General features: G+C 47.9%; 1 protein-coding gene across 2 annotated transcripts; it reads right to left on the minus strand.

Moving 5' to 3' along the window:
• Positions 1-3,645: 3,645 nt before the first annotated feature.
• Positions 3,646-21,592, minus strand: ARF3 (ARF GTPase 3). Of its 2 annotated transcripts, none has more exons than XM_077328502.1 (5): positions 21,419-21,592; positions 17,436-17,645; positions 15,223-15,333; positions 9,536-9,660; positions 3,646-5,448 (listed from the first exon to the last, which is right to left on the minus strand). In XM_077328502.1, exons 2-5 carry the CDS (start codon positions 17,581-17,583, stop codon positions 5,287-5,289), a joined length of 546 nt encoding a protein of 181 aa, XP_077184617.1. In that variant the 5' UTR covers positions 17,584-17,645; positions 21,419-21,592; the 3' UTR covers positions 3,646-5,286. The 2 variants fall into 2 exon arrangements, with proteins under 2 accessions (XP_077184617.1, XP_077184616.1); XM_077328501.1 differs by lacking the exon at positions 21,419-21,592 and adding an exon at positions 21,251-21,346.
• Between the last annotated feature and the right edge of the window lie 326 nt (positions 21,593-21,918).

The following is a 21,918-nucleotide window of genomic DNA, read 5'->3' on the forward strand; positions in this document are numbered from 1 at the left end:
TGTGTGATTTCTCTCACATACATTCCTCCCCGCACTTTAAGGGAAGAGACTTGCAGTCAAATGGGGGGAAATGTACTCGTGAGTATAGACACCTTTTAACTCGCATCTGTAATGTGCCAAGGTATAGAACATCATCCACACTTTTCTAATCCTCTGGGCCTCAGAGCACCACATACTACCCTCCCACCCAAAGACCACTACTCTGTGTTTCTTGTAGACAGGTCAACAGAGTCAGGATTTTTCAGTTGATCCAATTACATTCAAATACAGTTGCATATTAGCAAAATTTACCTAAAAAGTACCATTTGAAAAACTGAAGCAAACATGGGATTACTTCAGTTTAGTTCAAAAAAGCAGCACTCATGGAGCTGAATCCATCAAAACAGTTCTGCAAATGGAAATATTTTCCCCTTTCATACAGCAGCATTTTGGGCTAGTCAGATAATGCAGACAAGGAAGTCTTACTCTGCAGCTGGAAATCCCTTCTGTCCATGGAAATACTCAGGTGGATCCAAACCACGGTTAGAACTTACCTAATTTGTTGCACGGTCCAATTTAGACAGAAATCAAGCTGGTGTTTCCCTCAGTCCTGCTGATTATTAGTTGATGGGCAGGGACAAATAAGAACTGATCGATCGACTCCTGGGAATCTTATGTACAGTTCCATGTATATCATGAAGAAAAATCGGATCTCTATCTAATACAAATAAGGGGCTTTTTAATCTTGCAAGACTTATCAAGGAAGTAACGTTAACAGACCACAGTCTGCACTGCTGCCAAGGAACCAACAGAGATGGCCCAATATTTTTTTTAAGTGATAAGACCAGCTAGATTGAATCTCTCATACTGGGTTGTTTGGATGACAACATGGAAGAAAGGAGGCTCATGTATGCCGCCCTAACGTCCTTGAAGAGGGAGATCAAAACATAATCAGTGTGGCTCCTTTTTCACTTCCAAATGGGGACTCTCACAAAGAATGTCCTTCAAAGACAGTCTTCAATCTTCCTGGACTTGGCCTCCCATCACTGCAAACAACTACCAACCAAGTGAGATGGGGGAACTGCAACACAGCCTTCATTTTGATTTCCTAGCGGGGATGGAAAGAAACCTTCAAGGCTGCTGTTTCTAGCAGAAGATACTAGTTGCTCATCATATGTAGTTTTGTCCCAATTCTCAGGGATTCCAACAAAGAAAGCTTCCTCCCCACATAACGGGTATTGGAAAGGGGCTTTCTAGCAAGTGAATAATTTGAAGTGACACATCTCTCCTTTCTATATAAAAGAGAATAGTACATTTAAGGGCCTTTTCTAGCTGCATGCTTGAAGGGCAAGGAAGTCAACAAGCAGAGAGAAAAAATGTGGCCTTAACAGACGCACACTTTTCAGATTCCCTCAAGGAGTTTCTTGAGGTGAGAACAAGAACCATCAGACCCACTCTTTAGTTACATTTCTGTAAGAACTTTGCTGGCTAGAATGCACATTCCTATTCCCAGGGCTTCCTTGTCCACGTACTCTCTTGCAGGAGCAGATGGAAAATTTTGCTGCTGGAACACCAGAATCTAAAGTCTGAAGCAAAAACACAAAGTTCGAGCCTTCGTGATGATTAAACTTGAAACAACCAGAGTGTTTGCCGAGATTAACAAGTGTTTGAGGAAATGCTGGAAAGACCAAATGGAGGAAATTTTTTCTCATTTCTGAGTTTCCCTCATGTCCTCTCCCTGGACTTCCAAATTTATTGTTCTTAGGCTGCAAAATAAATGAAATAAAATAAGGCACCCAATGAAAGAAAGGGGGCCAGAGAATGTTCCATGGATTCACTGTCACCTTCTGTGTTGAGCATTCCTGTCCGCCAGTGAGATGAGGAATGGTAAAAACAAGCACACAAAAAACCTTTCATGGGAAAGAGCTTGCTTAGCACTACAGAACTCTACCTGCAACATGTAGCCTCAAGGGAGTGCTGAGGTGATCACACATAAGCAGTGAGGCCTGATCGGCTAGCAGGAGGGTCCTGTAAACTTCATGTATATTCCTGAGGCAGGAAACTAAATTAAACTAACTAAACTTAAAGCAGTTCCACAGAGCCTGCAAAAGGGAGTTCCTCCAACAGGCATTTGGTTGAGGTCGACCTGTCCATCGCTTCCAATTGGCCCCCAAGCCCTCCCCTCCTACCATCACTGTTAACAAATCTACCCAACAACACCTGGATCTCAGTATGAGTTGAGCTAAGGCTCTTGCAGTTTCACCTTCCTTTAATGTTATGGTTGCCATTGTTATTATGTATATGCTATTGCTGTTGTTACCACCTTACTGTTACTTGAATGATGTTACCTGTACTATTTTGTTGTTTCATGTAAACCGCCCTGAGCCTTCGGGAAGGCCAGTATATAAATACAATAAATAAAATTAAAATAAATAAATCCATGTGGAAAGGGCTCTTTTAGAGATAGGGAGTGTGAATGTCACAGTGATGCATGAAACTGCCACAAAAGGCAAAGGAACAGGAGCACTGGCACCAAGTCCCACGAGAGAAGTCCCCATTTTGGTTGGAAAATCATCAAGCACAGACATCAGATTAAAACCCAATGGTTTCCATTTTCCAGGCCCAGCCTCGATAATATTCCATCGCACCTATCAAAGACAAAACAGTTTGGGCCTGGGAAGCATTGTGACAAACAACGGTGACGTTTCCAGTTCTCATTCTGGAGCAGCGGGTGGAACAGAGTCTGATCTGAGGTCCCGAGAGCGGGCAGGCCGCCTCCTTGGATTAGCAGCTAATGGGATTTAGTAGCTCATCCAATATCTCTCTTCAGTACAGAGGGAGGGGGGGCTAAACGCCACTCTGGATCAAAGACACCCCCCCTCAGCTGCCCTGCCTAAGTGTTGCTCAGTTAAGCTGCTTCTAATTAAAGTCAGTAGTGACATACCCACGTCCACTCCAGAGCTAACTACAGCAACCCCAACTGAAAAGGACACGTCAGACACCAAAGGGGCGGAAAGCAAGCATCTGTTGGTAAGGCTAAGAGAATCCCAGCATCATAGAATATGATCTTCAGAAAAGAGCATCATGTCTCTTTTCTGAACCGTCACCCCATAACACCACAAGCCAACAGCCTAGGCCTGTGCAGACTCAGTCTAGTCTGACGCGCAGTGAAACCAGATGCACTGCAGATCTTACAGTTCACTCCCAAGCCGTGTGCACACAAAACGGTCCTTTATTTTTACATCCTTTTAAGTGCTTTCACTCCTGATCTGAGCAGAGAAGGGGCTTGCATGCACAGCATGTGTATCTTGCACTACTAAATCGTTTGTTCACACAAACACAGTAATTTTTGAATGGCATTCCCAAGAGAAGGGCGAGCATGGCCAAATAAAATCCCGTTTAGAGCCACAATCACAAACCGTGATACCGAAACCTCCCTTGTCCGGCTTCACTCTGGGACGGCCTCTCACGCCTTCCCTGCATGCTCACGGGCAGCAAAGAAGACACAAGGCCCACAATAACCTCCCACCCTCCAGTGCACCTAATCCTGTTTGCCTTTGTCCATGCAAGAATAGCTCAGTGTCACCAGTGGAAGGATATATAAACCAATCATAAGAGAGGCACATTTAAAAAAAGAACCCTAAGCACCAGACTGGAGCCAGCTGCTACATAAAACAAGTTTAATATCCAATGGGGGTGGGTGCACAGAGGTCATGGTGCATCCAACTGTTTAGGGGGCTGAGAAACACACATCTGGCGGGGGGGGGATTATGGCCGAGAAAATGGACAAAATCATTAAGAGGTGGAGCACTTTACACCCAACAAAGGGAGATATATTTTTTGGGGGGGGAGGGATATGGGGGGAGAAGAGAGAGGAAGGTGTAAATACATATTTGCCAAGATGGGGAAGGGAGCACACAGTACCAACACTACCCAGAGGCAGATCAGAGTTACATGCAGTGACCTGGTTTGAACCTAATACAATCATTACTTTCCCCCAAAATAATTAAGGGGGGGGAAGACCCCTCCACTTTCACAAACATGGAAAAATAATCTTACTAGAGCCAGAAAATGTTGGAGGGGCAGGGGAATGAAAGAAAGGATGTGACCCATTAGGGGGAGGCAACACCGATGCAGTTAGTAGGAATGAAAAAATATACCCTTGTGAAGCTTCTCAAGACAGGAATCTGCACACTTGGTTTTGATCGAAGTATTTAGTTATTGGGATGCCACAGTGCATGTGTACACACATGCACACACATTCAGTAGAGGGTGCATGCTGGCAGGGCAGCTTGAGAGGGCAGTGGTCCCTTATCTACAACACCAGCTCATACCAATGCCCGTTAACGGTGATCCATGAAGGAAGGGGAGCAAGGCAGGAATGCATGTGGGCAAGAGAAATGAGTCATCAGACATTCCAGTGCCATTTGGTCTAAGGGTCGAGATATAAAGGGCGCAATTTCTTAGCAGCAGAGTAGCTAATCACATGCATTGTTCATGAAGTTCACAGCTTTTCCAGTATTGCAGTCTTCATGTTGCCAGCAGGGGGTGCTGCCCAATACAAAGGATGGAAAGACTACATATTCCAGGGGTGGGGGGGGGGGAAAGGACATTGTTCTGCCCCCCTTCACAAATCTGAAACCCAGGAGGCGGGAAAAGGAGCCTGTTTTAATCTGTAGTCCTGGATTCTAGAGGGGCTCCAATCCTGCAGTGTGCTAAATCCACCCGTCCCTGTCTACCAGCACACATGGTGGCTATACACCTTGCCATGCATCACCTCTGCCTCCTGGCTTCCTCACCTGGCTCCCCTGCTCCATCCACACCAACAGCACATGAAAGGAAGAAAGCAGCTGCCACTGAGTACTGGTCACCTCTGGTTAGAGCGCCAAGTTTCACAGACCACCAAGAAAATACAAAACTGACCAAAGGAAATTAAAAAAGGTGGGGGGAAAGGCCACAGAATTGGCACCCAACCCCCACTTGCCCCAACCCCTCCCACCACACCCATATATTTTATTATCTATATATATATATTTATCACACACACACACACACGCGCACACACAGAGACCGTGCAAAAAAAATCCCGGCAGAGCCAGAACTCAAGAGAGAGAGAGAGAAATAAAGAGAGAGAGGAAACCAAAAGTTAACCCCAACCCACCCAATCCCAACCCCACAGCAACCGGTGCCGGCAAGGGAAAAGCAAACCCAACAGGGAAAGAAAGAGGGGGCTGGGGGAAGGGGGGGATCAACCCAAAATGGAACAGAGAAGGAGGGGCTTAGCCCACCATTCCCCCACGCACACACTCATTTCTTGTTCTTCAGCTGGTTGGCCAGCCAATCCAAGCCTTCGTAGAGGCCGTCTCCACTGGTGGCGCAGGTGGCCTGGATGTACCAGTTGCGATGGCGCAGCGAGTGCAGGCCCAGCTTGTCTGTGATTTCTGCTGCGTTCATGGCGTTGGGGAGGTCCTGGGAGGGAAGACAAGGCACATACCGAAAGCATGAAACTAGGTGCATTGAGATATTTAGATTTAATATCATCCCAAACCTAGATTGGCTGACAACCAGACAATTTCAAGACTAAAAGCAGAAGTGGGGGCTTAGAAAACCAATCCAGTAATTGTACTAAATTTGAAATGTTAGTAAAAATACATAAACCTCATTTGTTAGGCCAAATTTATGAGAACCTACTTAAATTAGAAACAGACAGTGAACAAGTTAAAAGCTGCATGATTAAATGAAGGCAGAATTTCGCCCAAAAAATAATGCTAGACGAATGAGGAAAAAATTAAACTAAGAAATGTCAATCATTAAGGGAAGTTTGATTCAAAAAGTTTTGCAAATGGTATATTACCCCCAAGGTTACAGGCAAGATATCATCAAATGCAGATAGTAGGTATTAGAGATATCAAAAAACAATAGATTCTTTTTATCATATGTGGTGGAAGTGCGAAGTGGTTCAAACATTCTGGATTAAAATACATGGAGCAATGCAGATAATTATGAAATATACATTTCCATTGTATGCTAAGCACATGTTATTTTGCTTCTTTCCATCAAATCTACCAAAGCATTTAAAAGACTTCCCTTATGCAACTGCTACTGCCAGGATAATAATAGTGGCAAAATGGAACAATCATCTCTTCTAGAAGTTGATTTGTGGCAGAGTAACAAGCTCACAAATGGCCTCACAGCTGATGTCTAATTGTGCAACTTTGGACTGTCCTGTAGTTAACAATATCAGGGACCAAATCATCATCATTTTAAATAATTATGCTGGACAAGAGCTAGCAGATGCAATAGAGGCCATAAAACAGTCTCTTTCTGTGGCCTTTATTCCCTCTAAGCTTTTAGAAGCATCTTATAAATTATCTGAGGCCTTGTCATACATTTTCTGCCAGTCTCGCTCTAGCTATCTCAGTTTCCATTTCCATTCAACACAGCTCCAGTGTATACCACAGAGCCACTTGGGAGGGGGGGAGCAAAGAGGGAAAGCAATGATGGCCTTGCATAGACAGCTAGGCAAGTCTTCCACTAGCTCACCTAAGTCAAAAGGAGGCACTGCATCTCTCAGAGCATTCCAGAATCCTCCTGGATCCATAAGTCGTCTTGGGCATGCATAGATCTTACAGAGCAGGGGTAGTCAACCTGTGGTCCTCCAGATGTCCATGGACTACAATTCCCATGAGCTCCTGCCAGTAAATGTTGGCAGGGGCTCATGGGAATTGTAGTCCATGGACATCTGGAGGACCACAGGTTGACTACCCCTGTTACAGAGGAGGGAGCGGGACACTGACTTGGGCCTTCAGAGCAAAATGGCCCGACTATGGCATTCTTGCAGATTGCACCAGACCAATCTGAACTTCCATCCCAAAGACCAGATCCAGGGTATGCCCTGCTTGATATGTAGAATGAGATACAAACTGAGAGAATTCTAGTATTGCCATGGCTGACACCTAGTCAGAGTCCTGCAAGATGCCACTTATTGCATGCACAATGAAATCCCCCCAGAACTGTCTGCCTAGGGCTGGCTTTCTCAACTGAGGTTTCGTGAAACCCTGGGCTTTTTTGACTTCCCTTGAAGGGTTTCCCGAATGGGGGGGAGTCAATTAATTTTTTATATATTTTAAAAGTTTGTCAACATTTTTGGGGTGACAGGACCATGTATGGTCATGTAGATCCACCCACCCCTACCAAAATGGCCAATTATGGGCTTGGAGGAGGTGGGAAGGGGAGGGACCCCATATGGGTGTGTACACAGCTATACTCCCCAATCATAGTCTGCACAATTCACCACTTCTGGGATTTATTGAAGCCTAAAGAACATTTCAGGGGTTTCTCAATGGCAAAAAAGTTGAGAAAGGCTGGTCTAGGGAATTACAAGACCCACTCAGCCATCAGTTCCAAGAGGTTCAGTAGGGCATCTGCTGGTATGATAGACGGTTCACCAGCTAGATGGCTGAATGCTCTTTTCCATCCCACACGAGGCCCACACATTCAGTGCCTGGGATCCTTGGAGGAGGGAGTGCTCGGAAGGAGAAAGACTCCTGAATCTGCATTGCAACTCCTCTCCTCCCCAATCTTTGTTCACAATTGGTGAAGGTAGACAGGAGGAACCATTTCTTTCAGAGTGACTGTCTTGGCCTCTCATGCTCAGGTCTCAGTCATGCACACTGGGTCCATATCCTGGTCCAAAAAGAAACTTTGCAGGATGGCAGACTCATTATTTATGGACTTGGCATTGCACAGCACCAACAACTGAGAAAAGTTATTGTCTAGTAAAGTGGTTAATGTAATAATATAAATTACATGTTACCTCTTAAATAACATCCGATGAACAAGTCAGATTCAAACGGCTTTTTCATAACAGGTATTCTACACCAGTGGTCCCCAACCTTTATTAGGCTGGGGACCGGCAGGGCATCGGGCCGCGCCCGCAGGGACCGCGTGGGCCATGCCCACGCTTCAGGCCACGCCCGCGAGCCGCGCCCGGCCGCGCCCGCGAGCCGCACCTGCGGATCGGGCCGCGCCCGCGAGCCGCACCCGGCCGCGCCCACGGGCCGCACCCGTGGATCGGGCCGCACCTGCGGGCCGCGCCCGCGGATCGGGCCGGGCTCGGCCCTGATTCCCTCTCCCCGCCCTCCCGCAGTAAGTAGCTTCCCGGGCTGCAAGCTTGCGTGCGGCCTGGGAAGTTTTTTACTGTGGGGGGGGGGGCGGGGAGAGGGAACCGCGGCCTGGCGGCATGGCCTTTGCGGCCCGGCGCCGGGCCGCGGCCCGCAGGTTGGGGACCACTGTTCTACACTATGTATATATGTATATCTGGCAATATCTTAAGATAATCTTTATTTGGATGGCACCGTATTTCTAGTTATTAAAAGTGGTAACTTAAGCTTGCATTAGAAGATTCCGTTTTTTAATTATGTGTTTTCATTTTAGATTATGTATTGGAATTGTTTTATTTATTTATTTATTTATTTAATATCCCACAGCTCCCAGCAAGCTGGCTCCCGGAGGATCACAATAAAAGCCCCAATAAAACATGCATGTTTCTTAAATCGTTTTTCTGGGGATAAATCATATTGGAGACAAGTAAACGGCTACTAAGGTATAAGAATGATGGCTATGCCCACCAGTGCCTGCCCCCCAAAGCCCCACCGCGGTCTGTGTAGCCCTGGCCGAACCCCCAAAACTGCCCCCCAAAACTAACTGCCTGCTAGCAACTCCCCCTCCCCGACCCCCAAAAGCCCAGGAGCGGCCTGCTTGGCCCTCAACAGCACATTTGGGGGCAGTGGGGGGGGGGAACGACCTGCCTGCCACTATCTCTCCCTCCAACTGCCCCAACACCACCTGTGCAGCCCTTCTTGAGCTTTTCATGGGTGGGGTGGAGCCAAATGCATGGCCAGCCAGGGACTCTCTCCCATCCCCAAAAGCCCTGTTGTAGCCCGTGCAGCCCTCGCCATGCCTTTTGGGGGGCAGGGAACAACTGCTCACCACTGACTACTGGCCCCAAATGGCCCTCTGTAGTCCTCAGCAAGCCTTTTGGGGGTGGAGGTGGGGGGCTCTGCTCACTAGTACCTTTCCAGGCCTTAGCTGGCCTGCCTGACCCTGAGGGGGTGGGGGTGGAAGTCTAGCACCCGTTGTATTCCTGGAATCAACGGGCTATGCCTCTAGTTAGCATATATTGTATAACATAAAAAACACGTTTTTTAAAAAGCAATGTTACTTGTCCTAGCCCCAGTACCATCGTTCCTTGGGATGGGATGAAGATTAGACGGGGTGTGAGCATTCCCGTATCTAACCGCCGCAATGCCTGAAGCTCCCAAATTCCCCCAGAGGCACCCCTGGATTAGAGGCTCATGTCTTCCAGCACTGTAAGCTCCATGGTGCCGGCCAAGGAGAAGCTATTACACTGGTCCCCTCCAAAAGCCAGAAACCTCTAACAGAAAAAGCAAGCGGGCATCTGGAGACAGCTTCCAGACCCCCCCCCCCCACTCCTCTGGCAGCCTCTTCCACCCAGACTCAGAAGCAGCCCAGCCGTCTCCCACCCTGGACTCACCTGCTTGTTAGCGAAGACAAGAAGAACGGCATCCCGCAGCTCATCCTCTGCCAGCATCCGCATCAACTCCTCGCGCGCCTCATTCACTCGCTCCCGGTCGTTGCTGTCCACCACAAATATCAGACCTGCCAGAGAAAGACGGTGACTCTGAAACAGAGGCGGTTTCCATGGGTACCCAGGCATGGAGAGCTGCCCAGTGAGAAAGCAGGTCTCTGGGCTTGGAGTGGAAGGAAAGAGGGCAAATGAACGCCTTTTTTTTTTAACCTGGTGAGAGCTGCGTTTTGCACGTGCCTGTGTTACTCAGATCCAGATAAAAGGTGGGTCTGGATCTGTGTTTTATGTTTTCCCAGGTGGGTTTGTATTTTCTGTGCCTTTGCTTGCTGGCGGGAGATGCTGCCGTGAGTCACAATGCGGGGGGCAGGGGGAGAAGAGCAGCCAGGTAATGACAGCAGACAACTGCATGCACTTGCCCCTTCTGGCTCTTCTCTCAGCCAAAGTGATGTTGGTAACCATATCAACAACCCACCAGGCTATAAAATCCTGCAGCTAAATGCCAGGTGAGTCAGAACAAACAGCAGCCATCTAGGATTCAATCGTGAAGGAGAGGGTTGACCTAGCATGTATCACGGAGACCCAGTTAGAGGAGTGGTTAGTCTCTCCCTGTTGAGCCCTCCGGGTATTCAGCAATACGTCAGTACAGGTCTGGCAGACAGGGAGGAGTCTACCTCCCTAGCATGGTGCCCCACCCAGGACACTACTGGTTCTGAGGCTCTGTACCTAACGTCGAGATTGAGAACAGCTACTGAACACGTTCTCTACCTAAGCTGACAAATCTGGTCTCAGGCTGGTGTTGAAGACCCCTAGGTAGGTCATCCATGGCAACTTCAACATCCAAGCCAAGGCTGTCTTGTCAGGTGTGGCTCCAAATTTATGGCCTCCATGTCATCCATGGGCCTGTCTCAGGCAATGTGGTCCTATGCATTACACAGGTCACACTCTTGAGCTGGTATTTTGTTCTGGGCAGGAAGAATGCGATCTGAGGACAGAGGAACTGACAACAGTTACACGGACAGATCATTACTTGCTTGGGTTTGGATTTGCAGGGATACTTCACAGGGGTGGGGGGCATCTATTACACGGATCCATTCCGGAGCCAGATGGATGCAAATGACTGTTTTGATGGTTCTAGGCGATTTTCCTGTTGTATGGCTGGTACTCCTGCTGATGCCCTACTTCAGTGGTCCCCAACCTGCGGGCTGCGGCCCGGTGCCGGGACGTGAAGGCCATGGCGCCGGGCCGCGGCTCCTTCTCCCCGCCCCCCCCCGCAGTAAAAAACTTCCCAGGACGCAAGCTTGCGGCCAGGGAAGCTTCTTACTGCGTGAGGGCGGGGAGAGGGAATCAGGGCCGACCGCGCCCATGTGGGCGCGGCCCGATGCATGGGCGCGGCACGCGGGCGCAACCCGATGTGTAGGCGCGGGCCGCAGGCGCGGCCAATGCGTGGGCATGGCCCACGCGGGCCGCGGGCCGCGCCCCGATGCCCTGCCGGTCCCCAACCTCAGAAAGGTTGGGGACCACTGCCCTACTTGACCTCTGGCATAAGGAAATGACCCAGGCAGTTGACACGATCACTCCCAGGTGCCCTCTCTAAAGTGTTACATCCCAGGCGGTCCCTTTGTTTACTGAAGAGCAACAAACAATGGAATGACAAGGATGACAGGCAGTGGAGAAAGACTAAGGACAAATCCGTCAAGACATGGCAAAAGTTCCATTTTAAATGAACTCCACAACAGTGATGATAGCAGAGAAACGAACACCTTTTCACCACCATTGCATCTGCATAGAGTAGGTCAGTGCAGCTGTTCTGGGTGGTCAGAGGCCTGCTGGGATCGGGCCTGCAGGAGGCCCACTGCTTGATGGCTGCTGTGAATGTTCTGCTCAGCAGTTTGTGAAAAAATTCTCCCAGATCCATTCCAACTTTGACTCTACGATAGCAGTGACAAGGTGAAATGGTGGCAAGGTGCCAATTTCACCAATTGTGTGCAATACTTATTAATGTATCTGGTCTAAGGATGTGCAGGTGCCTTGGAAAAATCTTCCATGGGGGAAGGTGGTCTAGGCACAAGAAGGAGCCTAAATGGGATCTGTGAAGGAAGTGACAACCGTTACATTCTTGAGCAAGGAAATTCAGCGGGGGAGGGGGGGGGGGCTGGACAACTGCAAACTTTCCTGGACAAGGCAGACTGCTTACACTCCGGATTGAGGCTGGCTGTGGGACTAAAACAGCCTTGGTCACCCTGGTGGATGACCTTGCACTGAAAGATGGGCAGAGGGAATACAACTCTCTTGATTCTCCAGCTTTCAATCAGTGGTATCCTTCTAGAGCTCCTATCTGGGTTGGGATTGGGAGGCATTGTTCTGGGGTGGTTCTGGTCCCATCTGGAGGGTTTCAGAAAATGGTACCAGGGAAGTGATGCTCATCCCCTTGGCCTTTGGGGCTACGCAAAGTTTCATCTTGTCCTCTGTGCTCTTTAACATCCACATGAGTTCCCAGATATAGGGCAGAGAATAAACATGATAAACTGTTGGTTGAAGTTACCCAGCGATCTCGGCTGGGCTATCACCAATATGCAGGTGCTCTTAGACCCAGGCCTATTTCTGCCTAAGCAGATAGCAGCAGTGGCCAGGAGTGCCTCTTATTAGCTTTGAAAGGTTAGCCAACTGCAGTCATTCTTGGGCACAAAAGATCTGATCATCATGGTGCATACCCAGATTACATCTAAATTAGATTACTGAAATATGCACTGCATGGGGCTGCCCTTGAAAAGTATTCAGAAGTTTTAATTGGTACAGAACAGCTCAGCCAAGATATTGACTGGAGTGGGTCACAGGGACTATATCATTAGTCTTGACCCATCTGCACTGGCTCCCTATTTACTTCCAAGCACAATTCAATGCCCTGTACAGTTTGGGACCAATATACCTGATGGACTGCTTAGGCCAGGGGTAGTCAAACTGCGGCCCTCCAGATGTCCATGGAATGCTGGCAGGGGCTTCTGGGAATTGTAGTCCATGGACATCTAGAGGGCCGCAGTTTGACTACCCCTGGCTTAGGCCCTTATGAATCTGTCTGAATTCTCTTCAGAGGTTCTGCTTTGGGCGACCCAGCCTTCTGAGATTAGGGGGGGACGACTGGAAGAGGGTCTTCTTGGTCATGCCACTACTTTCAAACTCTCTCCCCAGGGAGATTCATCTGTCCCCTTCTGTTGCCATCTTCTGCCAGTTGGTGAATACTTTGTTTCATTTGTTATTTCCTCAATGATCCCTCCTTCCTAACCAATGTTTTAATTGCAGTTTTATGTTCTGTATGTATTTTATATATTTTAATTCTGTCTTTTAATTGCTTTAATGGTGTGTATTTGGAGGCGGCTGATTTTAATGGTTTTAAAATGTGTTCATTCATATCCCACTTGTCTTCCTCTTTTCTGTTTTATCTTCACAACAACCCTGTGAGGTAAGTTAGGTTCAGAGAGAGAAAGTGACTGGCCCAAGGCCCCAGAAGAAGCTTCCATGGCAGAGTGGGGATTCGAACTGAGGTCTCTGAGATCATAGTCTGACACTATAACCATTACATCACAATGGCTTTCTGGCTGAAAGATAAGGAGCTCAAAACCTCTAGCAATCTAAAAAGAAAAAGAATTGGTTGTAGATCTCAATCCCATGTCTTCCAAAAGAAGTGGGAGGGAAGCTGTGCTGAGGAAATTAGCAGTCTTTTGTCCTTAAGAATAGGAAAGGTCAGTAGAAAATCACATTGTTCTAAACTAAAGAACCTGCCACTGGGAAGTCTCATTAACACTCTTACCCCAAGAGTGCTGCAAGAAACGTTTTGGAGACATCAAAGGACTGATCCCCCCCCCCCTCTTTCTTCACTCTCTCTTGCCCCAGAAGACACATGGGTGGACTGGCTGGTTTTCAAACTGATCTCTTTTGAGTACTCTAGAGCAGGGGTAGTCAACCTGTGGTCCTCCAGATGTCCATGGACTACCATGAGTCCCTGCCAGCAAATGCTGGCAGGGGCTCATGGGAATTGTAGTCCATGGACATCTGGAGGAACACATGTTGACTACCCCTGTTCTAGAGCAAGAGCTAACCTTCAACCAGCACAAAATTCAAACTTGCAAGTTAAAATCAGAATTTTGCTTTATTGGTTTGTTTACCAAGAAGCACCAAGACCTTCCAGGCAGGACGCTAAACGCAAAAAATTGTGCCAAGAATCCTTATACAGCGGGCGCTGGATAAGACCCGTATAGGTGCAATGCCAAGAATCCCTATACAGCGGGCACTGGATAAGACCCGTATAGGTCATATGAGGTCTACCTAGAACTAATTGTTTTTATGCCAGCCTTGCAAGTAAGTCAAGGTGAACACTAACACACAGAAGATTTTTACTAGCCCATCATTTCATGTATATTTAAGTAAGTCATTTATGGACAGAAATAGGGAAGTCTTTCCTGTCTGGTCCCTTAAGGACCAGACAACGGCCATTTCTGCTCTTAAAAACAACACCTGACAGACATTTCAGCCTACACAATTTCTGCTTGCAAATTTCTTCAACATTTCTAGGTAGCATGAGCCACCGGCAAAGTACCCCTATAATTAAATATTACTTAATGCTCCCTCCTAGTTAAGATCATCCCTTTTTCTTTTCCACACAGTTTCCAAAGGTAGTCAAACCCCCAAAGTCTTCCCACGGTGCTTCAGCCACACACCCTTACTGACTCCTCTTGGGTCATGAAAGATCACACTATTACTCTGTGGAACTGTGAGATGAATCCAGAAGGGGTGGCCATCTGCTACTCTTGACCTGCTAACTTCTCCTAGGAAGCACACTGTAGGTGTCAGACTAGCATCTGGGAGAGCCAGGTCAAAACCCCACTCCACCGTGGAAGTCCGCCGGGTGACCTTGGGCCAATCTCAGTGTCTCAGCCTACATACACTTCATTTTATTCTCAACAAAAAACCAAGAAGGGGAGAGTGATGTTTTATGTTGTGGTGGGTCTTTCCGGGAAAGTCGGGATATAAATAAGCAAGGATCAAGAGCCTCTGTGAACCCCCCAGAGGTCAACAGGAGCTCCAGGGGGGGGGTCCGCGGCCTTTCCCCTCCTGCCTTAATGGACTACAAGCTAGGGAACTGGCCGCCTCCGCCCAGGGGGCTCTGTGGGTAGGCTATGGGTTTAAAAAAAGTGGGAGAGTCTATGGTGCTGCGATATGAGGGGTCTGGGCTGTCTCTTCAACTCCTTCCCTTCTTTCCAGCCTACATAAGGCAGAACTACTGAAGTAGTACCAGAGCTAGGGGAATGGAGCAAAATGAGAGCAACGGTTGCAGGTGGTGGTGATGTCACTTTCAGGGGTGTGACAGGGAGGTGTGGCCAGTTGACATCAATTCCAGGGGTCCTCAAAGCATGCCCATTTATTTCAAAAGGTTGAAATATGCTCAAAAGGTTGAAAAGGGCTGCTCTGGTGGAACGAGTCAACTTAAACTTGAAAAACAAGTCAAAGTTTCAAATCCTTTGTCCCAAGGTAAATTGCAAATAGGTCATAAAACCCACTGCCCTGAAGCCAGGGAAATGAGGTCAGAGACCAAAGAAGATTTGTAACCCCCAACTGCCCCCATTTCCACGTCCCCATACCCTGGGTGTTCTGAAAGTAGTGCCGCCACAGGGGTCGTATCTTGTCCTGGCCACCCACATCCCACACAGTAAAGCTGATGTTCTTGTACTCAACCGTTTCCACATTGAACCCTAAAAGAAAAGAAGAAAGGTGAGAACACAGTTTTACACAGCAGGAGACTAGTCCTTCCTATCAGCCAAAGAGACAAGACATTCAAGGGGCATAACCACAGATAGCCATTCCACAAGCCCAAGAGTCACAGGTGCATAAAATTCATATGGCCATCGCTAGTCTCCAGAATACCATAGGTGAGATACAATTTTCTTTTGTCAACCACAAGTTAGAAGTGGGCCTTAATTTGCATTTCAGGCTCATTAGGAAACAGTTCCCACTAGTGAATATGTTGCCATGAAGAAGCCGAATTTAAGCACACCTTGCATCAAATTGTCATATTTCACCGAATTAAGCACACCTTGCATCAAATTGTCATATTTCACCCTTTTTCAACACAAGCAGAATCACAGCTTCAAGAAACCATGGGCTCTAGCATTACTAACCTCAAATACTCACAACAATGAGTCATCTTCAATATAATCAGACAAAAATCATATGAATGGGAAATCAGAAGGTACAACGCAACCTGTTCCTTTCCAGAGGGTTCTGTCGCAAGCACCCCGTCCCTAAAACAAATGGATGTTTCACAACAACAGTGCACATGGCTTGCTATCAAAATGCCTTCAGAAAAACGTTCTGTTCTTCTGGCTTCTGAACCTTTAGAATGAGGCTAGCAAGCTTCCAAATAGAAAAATGAACTTTGAAAAGGGAAATGTGTCGTTAAAAAGGAAAAAGGGGTCAGATCACCTTTATGCCTTTATGGACCTTTGATACTAATAGATCCAAATTATATGGCTTAAAATATAAAATATCAGGTATATAAAATATAAGAATTAGATAGTGGATTGAAGACTTTGTTTGTATCCCTGGGGAAAAAAACAATTCAGAAATAAGTTTACTGAGGAAGTAATATATGAAAACGAGGTTTTATACCTAGGAACTCATTCTGAATAAAGCTTTTTGCCATCGCCAGCTTGGAAATTTCTTTCTGTTTATTTTTTTTAAATGTAGCAGATAATTCCAGGATTCTAATTAGCACGTTATGTTCTAAAAAGCAAGCCTATCAGCAGTTTAGTCTTGATGGCTAAAATGATACCTCCATGTCCTGAGAAAGTACACCTTTAACAGTGGGAAGGCCTTCATGGCCTGCATGTGAGCATTTCCAGAAGTATCTGCCTGGCTACTGAAGGAAACAAGATGCCAGGCCTTCTTACGTTAAATTGGCTTCTGCTTACAATATGGCACAGGGCAAAGGTGTGCTTGCAGAATTCGAGTGGCAGCCTTCTCAGTTTACAGTCTACCAGCCATTCCACTCTTAACCGAGAGCAGAAACCAGACATCCCAAGTATGAGACATCCTCTGCCTCATTGCACCTACCTACCAAGGCCAGGGTGAAAATCTTGGAACACCAGTAAGTCCGATGGACATGAACTACTGGTATCATGGGCTTTTGCTGTTGTTGTTGCAAGTGATTTTTAAATTCTACTTCTGATCTAACTGCTCCCAATTCTGAGTCACCATAATTACACCCGCTGCATGCCCCATCAGGGAGGGAACACCAGACTAGCTGTTAGAAAAACTGCCATAGCCCTCTACAATCACCATTCTCCATGGGGGCGATATGGTCCTCTGGGGAGGTCCTGGCATATTTGAAGGGGGCAAAAGACTAAAAAATGTGAGAAGGGAAGCCCAAAACGTTTATGAATGATGAAATACCCTTTTTGTCAAATTCGATGCTTTTTAATGCATTCAAGAAAAAAAAAAGAATGCACATGCTTCTCTTCCTCAAATGTTCTAGTAATCTGCCGTAAAAAAAGGTACATCAAGTATAGTTAGTTTACTGTTCACTTAAGCCTTTAAATCTGAGGAGTGCTCCTAAAAGGGTATTGGCCACACACAAAAAAAGTGTTGAGAATGCCTGCTCTAGAACAGCCCACCCCCATCAAGGCAGGGATGCCTCTCAGATGTACTAGGGGAAATGGAATGGAAAAGGTTCCCAGGGAGAAAACACTGTTACCCCTAAAGTGGAAAACCATATGATGATTTGCATCACGCAGCCCTTATACGACTTTAACCCTGAAGAATGCACTTATAGTACTTAAAAGAACAGAGACCATACCAATAGTTGGGATGGTGGTGACAATCTCTCCTAGTTTGAGCTTGTAGAGAATAGTGGTCTTCCCAGCAGCATCCAGGCCCACCATAAGAATGCGCATCTCCTTCTTGCCAATCAGGCTCTTCAGCAGATTGCCAAAAATGTTCCCCATAGCGGTAGGTTCAGCTGTGCAGTGCTTTGCTCCTTCTCTGTTCAGTGGGTGTTGGGCAAGGCCTACAAAGGTGGAAAGGACTATGAATGGGAGGAATGACAGCCCCCAGCTTGTCTTGCAAGGAAGTTAAATGTGACCAGAGGAACAGTTTTAGCCCATCAAGTACCCATGGAGCTAGGAGGTCCCTCTCAAAAGGAAAGCCTAGACTCGTGGTGTGATGCATTTAATCTTAGATTAGGAACCTGAGAGCAAAGGGATCATCAGGATGATGATTTGTAGTTGTCTAATGACTAAGTCTTGCTTCACCCACACATGTACACAACATTTGGCTACACATTCAGCTGCCAGCCATCAGGCACATAAGAAGCTGTTTCCATTGAAAAACCAAAAGGTGCTCAAGGTGATGCAGAAAGATATGCAATGTTATAGGGCACCTTTCATCTGTAAAGTCCCATTCATTCTCGCCAGGTTTTATTTGAGAATTCAATTACCATGTGATGATCACATATGTACAATCAACACTCAAGGAAATGTCTGTCCAAAGGGACCCTTTCTTTCAAGCAGAGGGTTCTGCTAGAACTAAAACCAAGGAAACCTACAAAAGTTTAGTGTCGCATTTTTCCAGCATCTCACATAGATTCAGGTAAATAGACATACTCAAAGTAGTTAGAATCATAGAATAATAGAATTGGAAGGGAGCTCATGGGTCATCTAGTCCAATCCCCTGCACTATGCAGAACACTCACAATCCTATTGCTCATCCACTGTAACCTGCCACCCCCTTGAACCTTCACAGAATCAGCCTCTCTGTCAGATGGGTATCCACAGCCTCTGTTAAAAAATTTCTAAAGATTGAGAACCCACCACCTCCCGAGGAAGCCTGTTCCACTGAGAACCCGCTCTAACTGGCAGGAACTTCTTCCTGATGTTGAGACCAAATTTCTTTTAAATTAATTTCATCCCATTGGTTCTGGTCCATCCCTCCGGGGCAAGAGAAAAGAACTCTGCTCCATCCTCTATATGGCAGCCTTTTAAATATTTGAAGATGGTTAACAAATTCCCTTTCAGTCGTCTCCTCTCCAGGCTAAACAGAGCAAGCTCCTCCAACCTTACTTAATAGTCTGGGTCTCCAAACCCCTCACTATCTTTGTTGCCCTTCTCTGGGCACGCTCCAGTTTGTCAACATCCCTCTTCAATGGGGGGGGCCCAAAACTGAACACAGTACTCCAAATGAGGCCGAACCAGAGTCAAGTGATTTCATCTAGTTTCCCCCCATTTTGTCTTTGATTTTTTTCTCCAGATAGTTTAAAATTAACCTTACAACTTAAAAGAGAGAATCATAGATTCCTCGAGTAGGAAAGGGCCATCCAGGCCATCCTGCTCAACACAGGATCAGCCTAAAGCATTCAGGATAAGTATCTGTCCAGACTCTGCTTGAAGACTGCCAGTGAGGGGGAGATCACCACTTCCTTAGAAACCAGATCTTGCCGGCAGGCCGCTTCATGGCTAGGTTTGGGATGTTCCCACCAGTGTAACCTCTCAGGAGGCCTTGGGCAAAACTAGTTTCGGACAAGGAAGTTATAAACTGAGGTGCAGATGGAGCATTCGAAAAAACATTAATTCTAATCTTACTTCATCCATATCCACAGATATTAATAATGTAAGCAGAGGCCTAGATTCCCCCCTGCCCTACAAAATATATTGTGATTAGTCTATAGACCAAGGCTGGCCAAGCTGTGGCTCTCCGGATGTCCATGGGCTACAATTCCCATGAGCCTTTGCAAGCACATGCTGGCAGAGGTTCATGGAATTGTAGTCCATGGACACCCGGAGAGCCACAGTTTGGTTACCCCTGGTCTGAAGAATGCCATTACATATGGTGTGGAAGCCAGTAGCTTGGTTCCAAGAGGATCCAGCAACCTATTCACTACATGAACCCCATTAGACATCACTTGCAGGAAACATACATACTGCCCCCAAATCAACGTTACAGGCAGTACAGTGAGTCTCGCAGTGGTGGGAACCACTTGTTCAAGGACCACTTTAAATTCTAGCGCTGTCGAAGGAGGACAGCTGCCTTTGTCTACATTGTACTTTTCTCAAGCCCCACTACAATCTTCACAATTTCTCAAGGATGGCAGACCTGTGGAAACACACTGGCCATCCTGCTTCGTGCAGCTTCCAGTAAAAATTGAGTGCTCTGAGTGAAAATAATGACAACGACATCAACATTGTCTCCTGGTGTCCCTAAACTTCTAAATGACATAGGACTAGACCAACCCATAATCCCAGTTTCTCAGTGGTTCAAGAGAATTCAGAGTTAAACAGGCAGCAGCCTTTACTCAGCATTGCTACACCTGAGTGCTTTAAGTGTGGGACACTACAATTCCCAGCATGCCTTCAGCACACAGAAGTATGAAATCCAGGAGGATGGGAAGTAAAGTATCTGAACCACCGATCTCACATGACATGGTTGTGTTTCCCGGAGGGACACAGACCAGCTTGCACTGTGCTGTGCCCCTCAAGCTAGATTAAGCACTTGTCTTGGTATCGACTGACTGGAGCCCTAGAAAGTTAAGTCACATCTTGTGATGGAAGGAACTCGAATACAGCCTACGTCTGTAAGCAAAACAATATCACTATCCAGAGCGAGTACCAGCGACAGATCACGTAGTCAAGCAGGACCTATAATGGATCCTTTCTCCTGCGTCACAATAACAAAAGGAAAACAGAGAGAGGCAGGGGGACCTGAGCCAGGCACTGCCTGTCACGCTCAGTCTGCCAGGCAAGCCCCAAAGTGCAGGGTTTTGAGTGCCACGGAGCTCAGGCAGGCCTCAGAGCCAAATCCAAAGGGTCAAGGCAACCCCCCAAAATAACACCTGGCGTCTCTGATTACAGCCCAGAGAACAAAAGCCAAGGAGCTGGGTCCAAACAGCAAACTGGTCTCGCCGTCCAAGCAGTCTAGATTTCTTGGATCCCACACACCTCGCCCTGATTCAGCCCCAGCTGGGGGAAGCACCGACACGGCCCAGCCTTCAGAGGTTCTCTTTTGCGTTGGGTGCTCCTGGCGCCCCCTTCAGCACATAAGCAAAAAGTGCCTCTTATGCACACATTTCCCTGTAGCCTTCCCAAGGCCCGATTCGATTTGCAGGCCCTGCCTTTGGGGGGGGGGAGGGGGGAGGACCCAGGCCCCGACAAACCACACTTTTTGGTCTTTTAATCAAAGAGAGCCGCGAGCGCGCCATTTACCCTTGCTTCGACTCTCCCTCTTCCCTTCCTCCCCGCTCCCAAGTTGCGGCCTCCCACCCAGGAGCCGTCCACCCACACCCTCGCTGCAGCGCACGGAGGTTCGTCTTCGGCAGCTTCCCTCCCCCTCTCGAATGGCTCCCGGGTCTCTGGGCTCCGGCTGCTCCCCGACGCATCACCGGTGCAATCACCTCCCCCACGCCCACGCGAGCGGTGCAATCACCTCCCCCACGCCCACGCGAACCACCCCCCACACCGCCTGCCCCGCGAGGCTGCACCCCAAAATCCCACGCTCATGCCCAGCACCGCCCAACGCTGCCGCTCCCTGCCTCCCTCCTGCGGGGCAAGCTCCCAGTCGAGCCTCCTGGCATTAATAATAAATAATAATCCTAGATAATGCACAATGGGTATATAGACACACATATCCCGCTGCAGCTTAACTGTCCTCTTCGGTTCCCAATTGCCCCCCACGGCCCTCGTCTCCCGACCTGCTGCACTTCTCGCGCTGCAGCGCCTCCCCCCCCCCCCCCTCGCTTTGGGCCATTTGCTTCTGCCGCCCCCGTGGGACCTGCCGGGCCTGGGCACCCACCTGCTCTCCTGCGCGCGCGCCGCCTCCGCCTCCCCCTGTGCCACCTGCCCAGCTGACTCTGCACTGCGAGTCCCCCTCGAGCCGGAAGCAGCGGCGGCGGCGGCGGCAGCAGCTGAGCCAGGCAGAGCGAGCAGGAATCCGGCAGGCCCGCGGACACGACGCTCTCGCGAGAACTTGACGCCCCCTCAAAACGCCGGGGCGGGGGAGGGAATCTCGCGAGAACACCCAAGCCGTCATCTCCATGGCAGCAGTAGCAGCAGCTGCAGCAATGGGGTGGGGGGAGAGGGAGAGGAGCTGCAGCGTTAGCGCTAGAGGGGACTTTTCGTTCAGGGGGAATTAAAGAGGAGTTTAGTAGCACCTTAAAGGCTAACGCTTTTCATGCCAGAAAATAAGCTTTTCTGAGTTAGAGCTCACTTCCTCAAATGCAAGTATACGCCGAAAGACATTCCAATGCACTTGGAGGATACGAGCTGTGACCCGCAAAAGCTTATGCTGAATGA

Source organism: Paroedura picta, chromosome 3 (genome assembly GCF_049243985.1).
Source record: "Paroedura picta isolate Pp20150507F chromosome 3, Ppicta_v3.0, whole genome shotgun sequence".
NCBI classification, from domain to species: Eukaryota; Metazoa; Chordata; class Lepidosauria; order Squamata; family Gekkonidae; genus Paroedura; species Paroedura picta.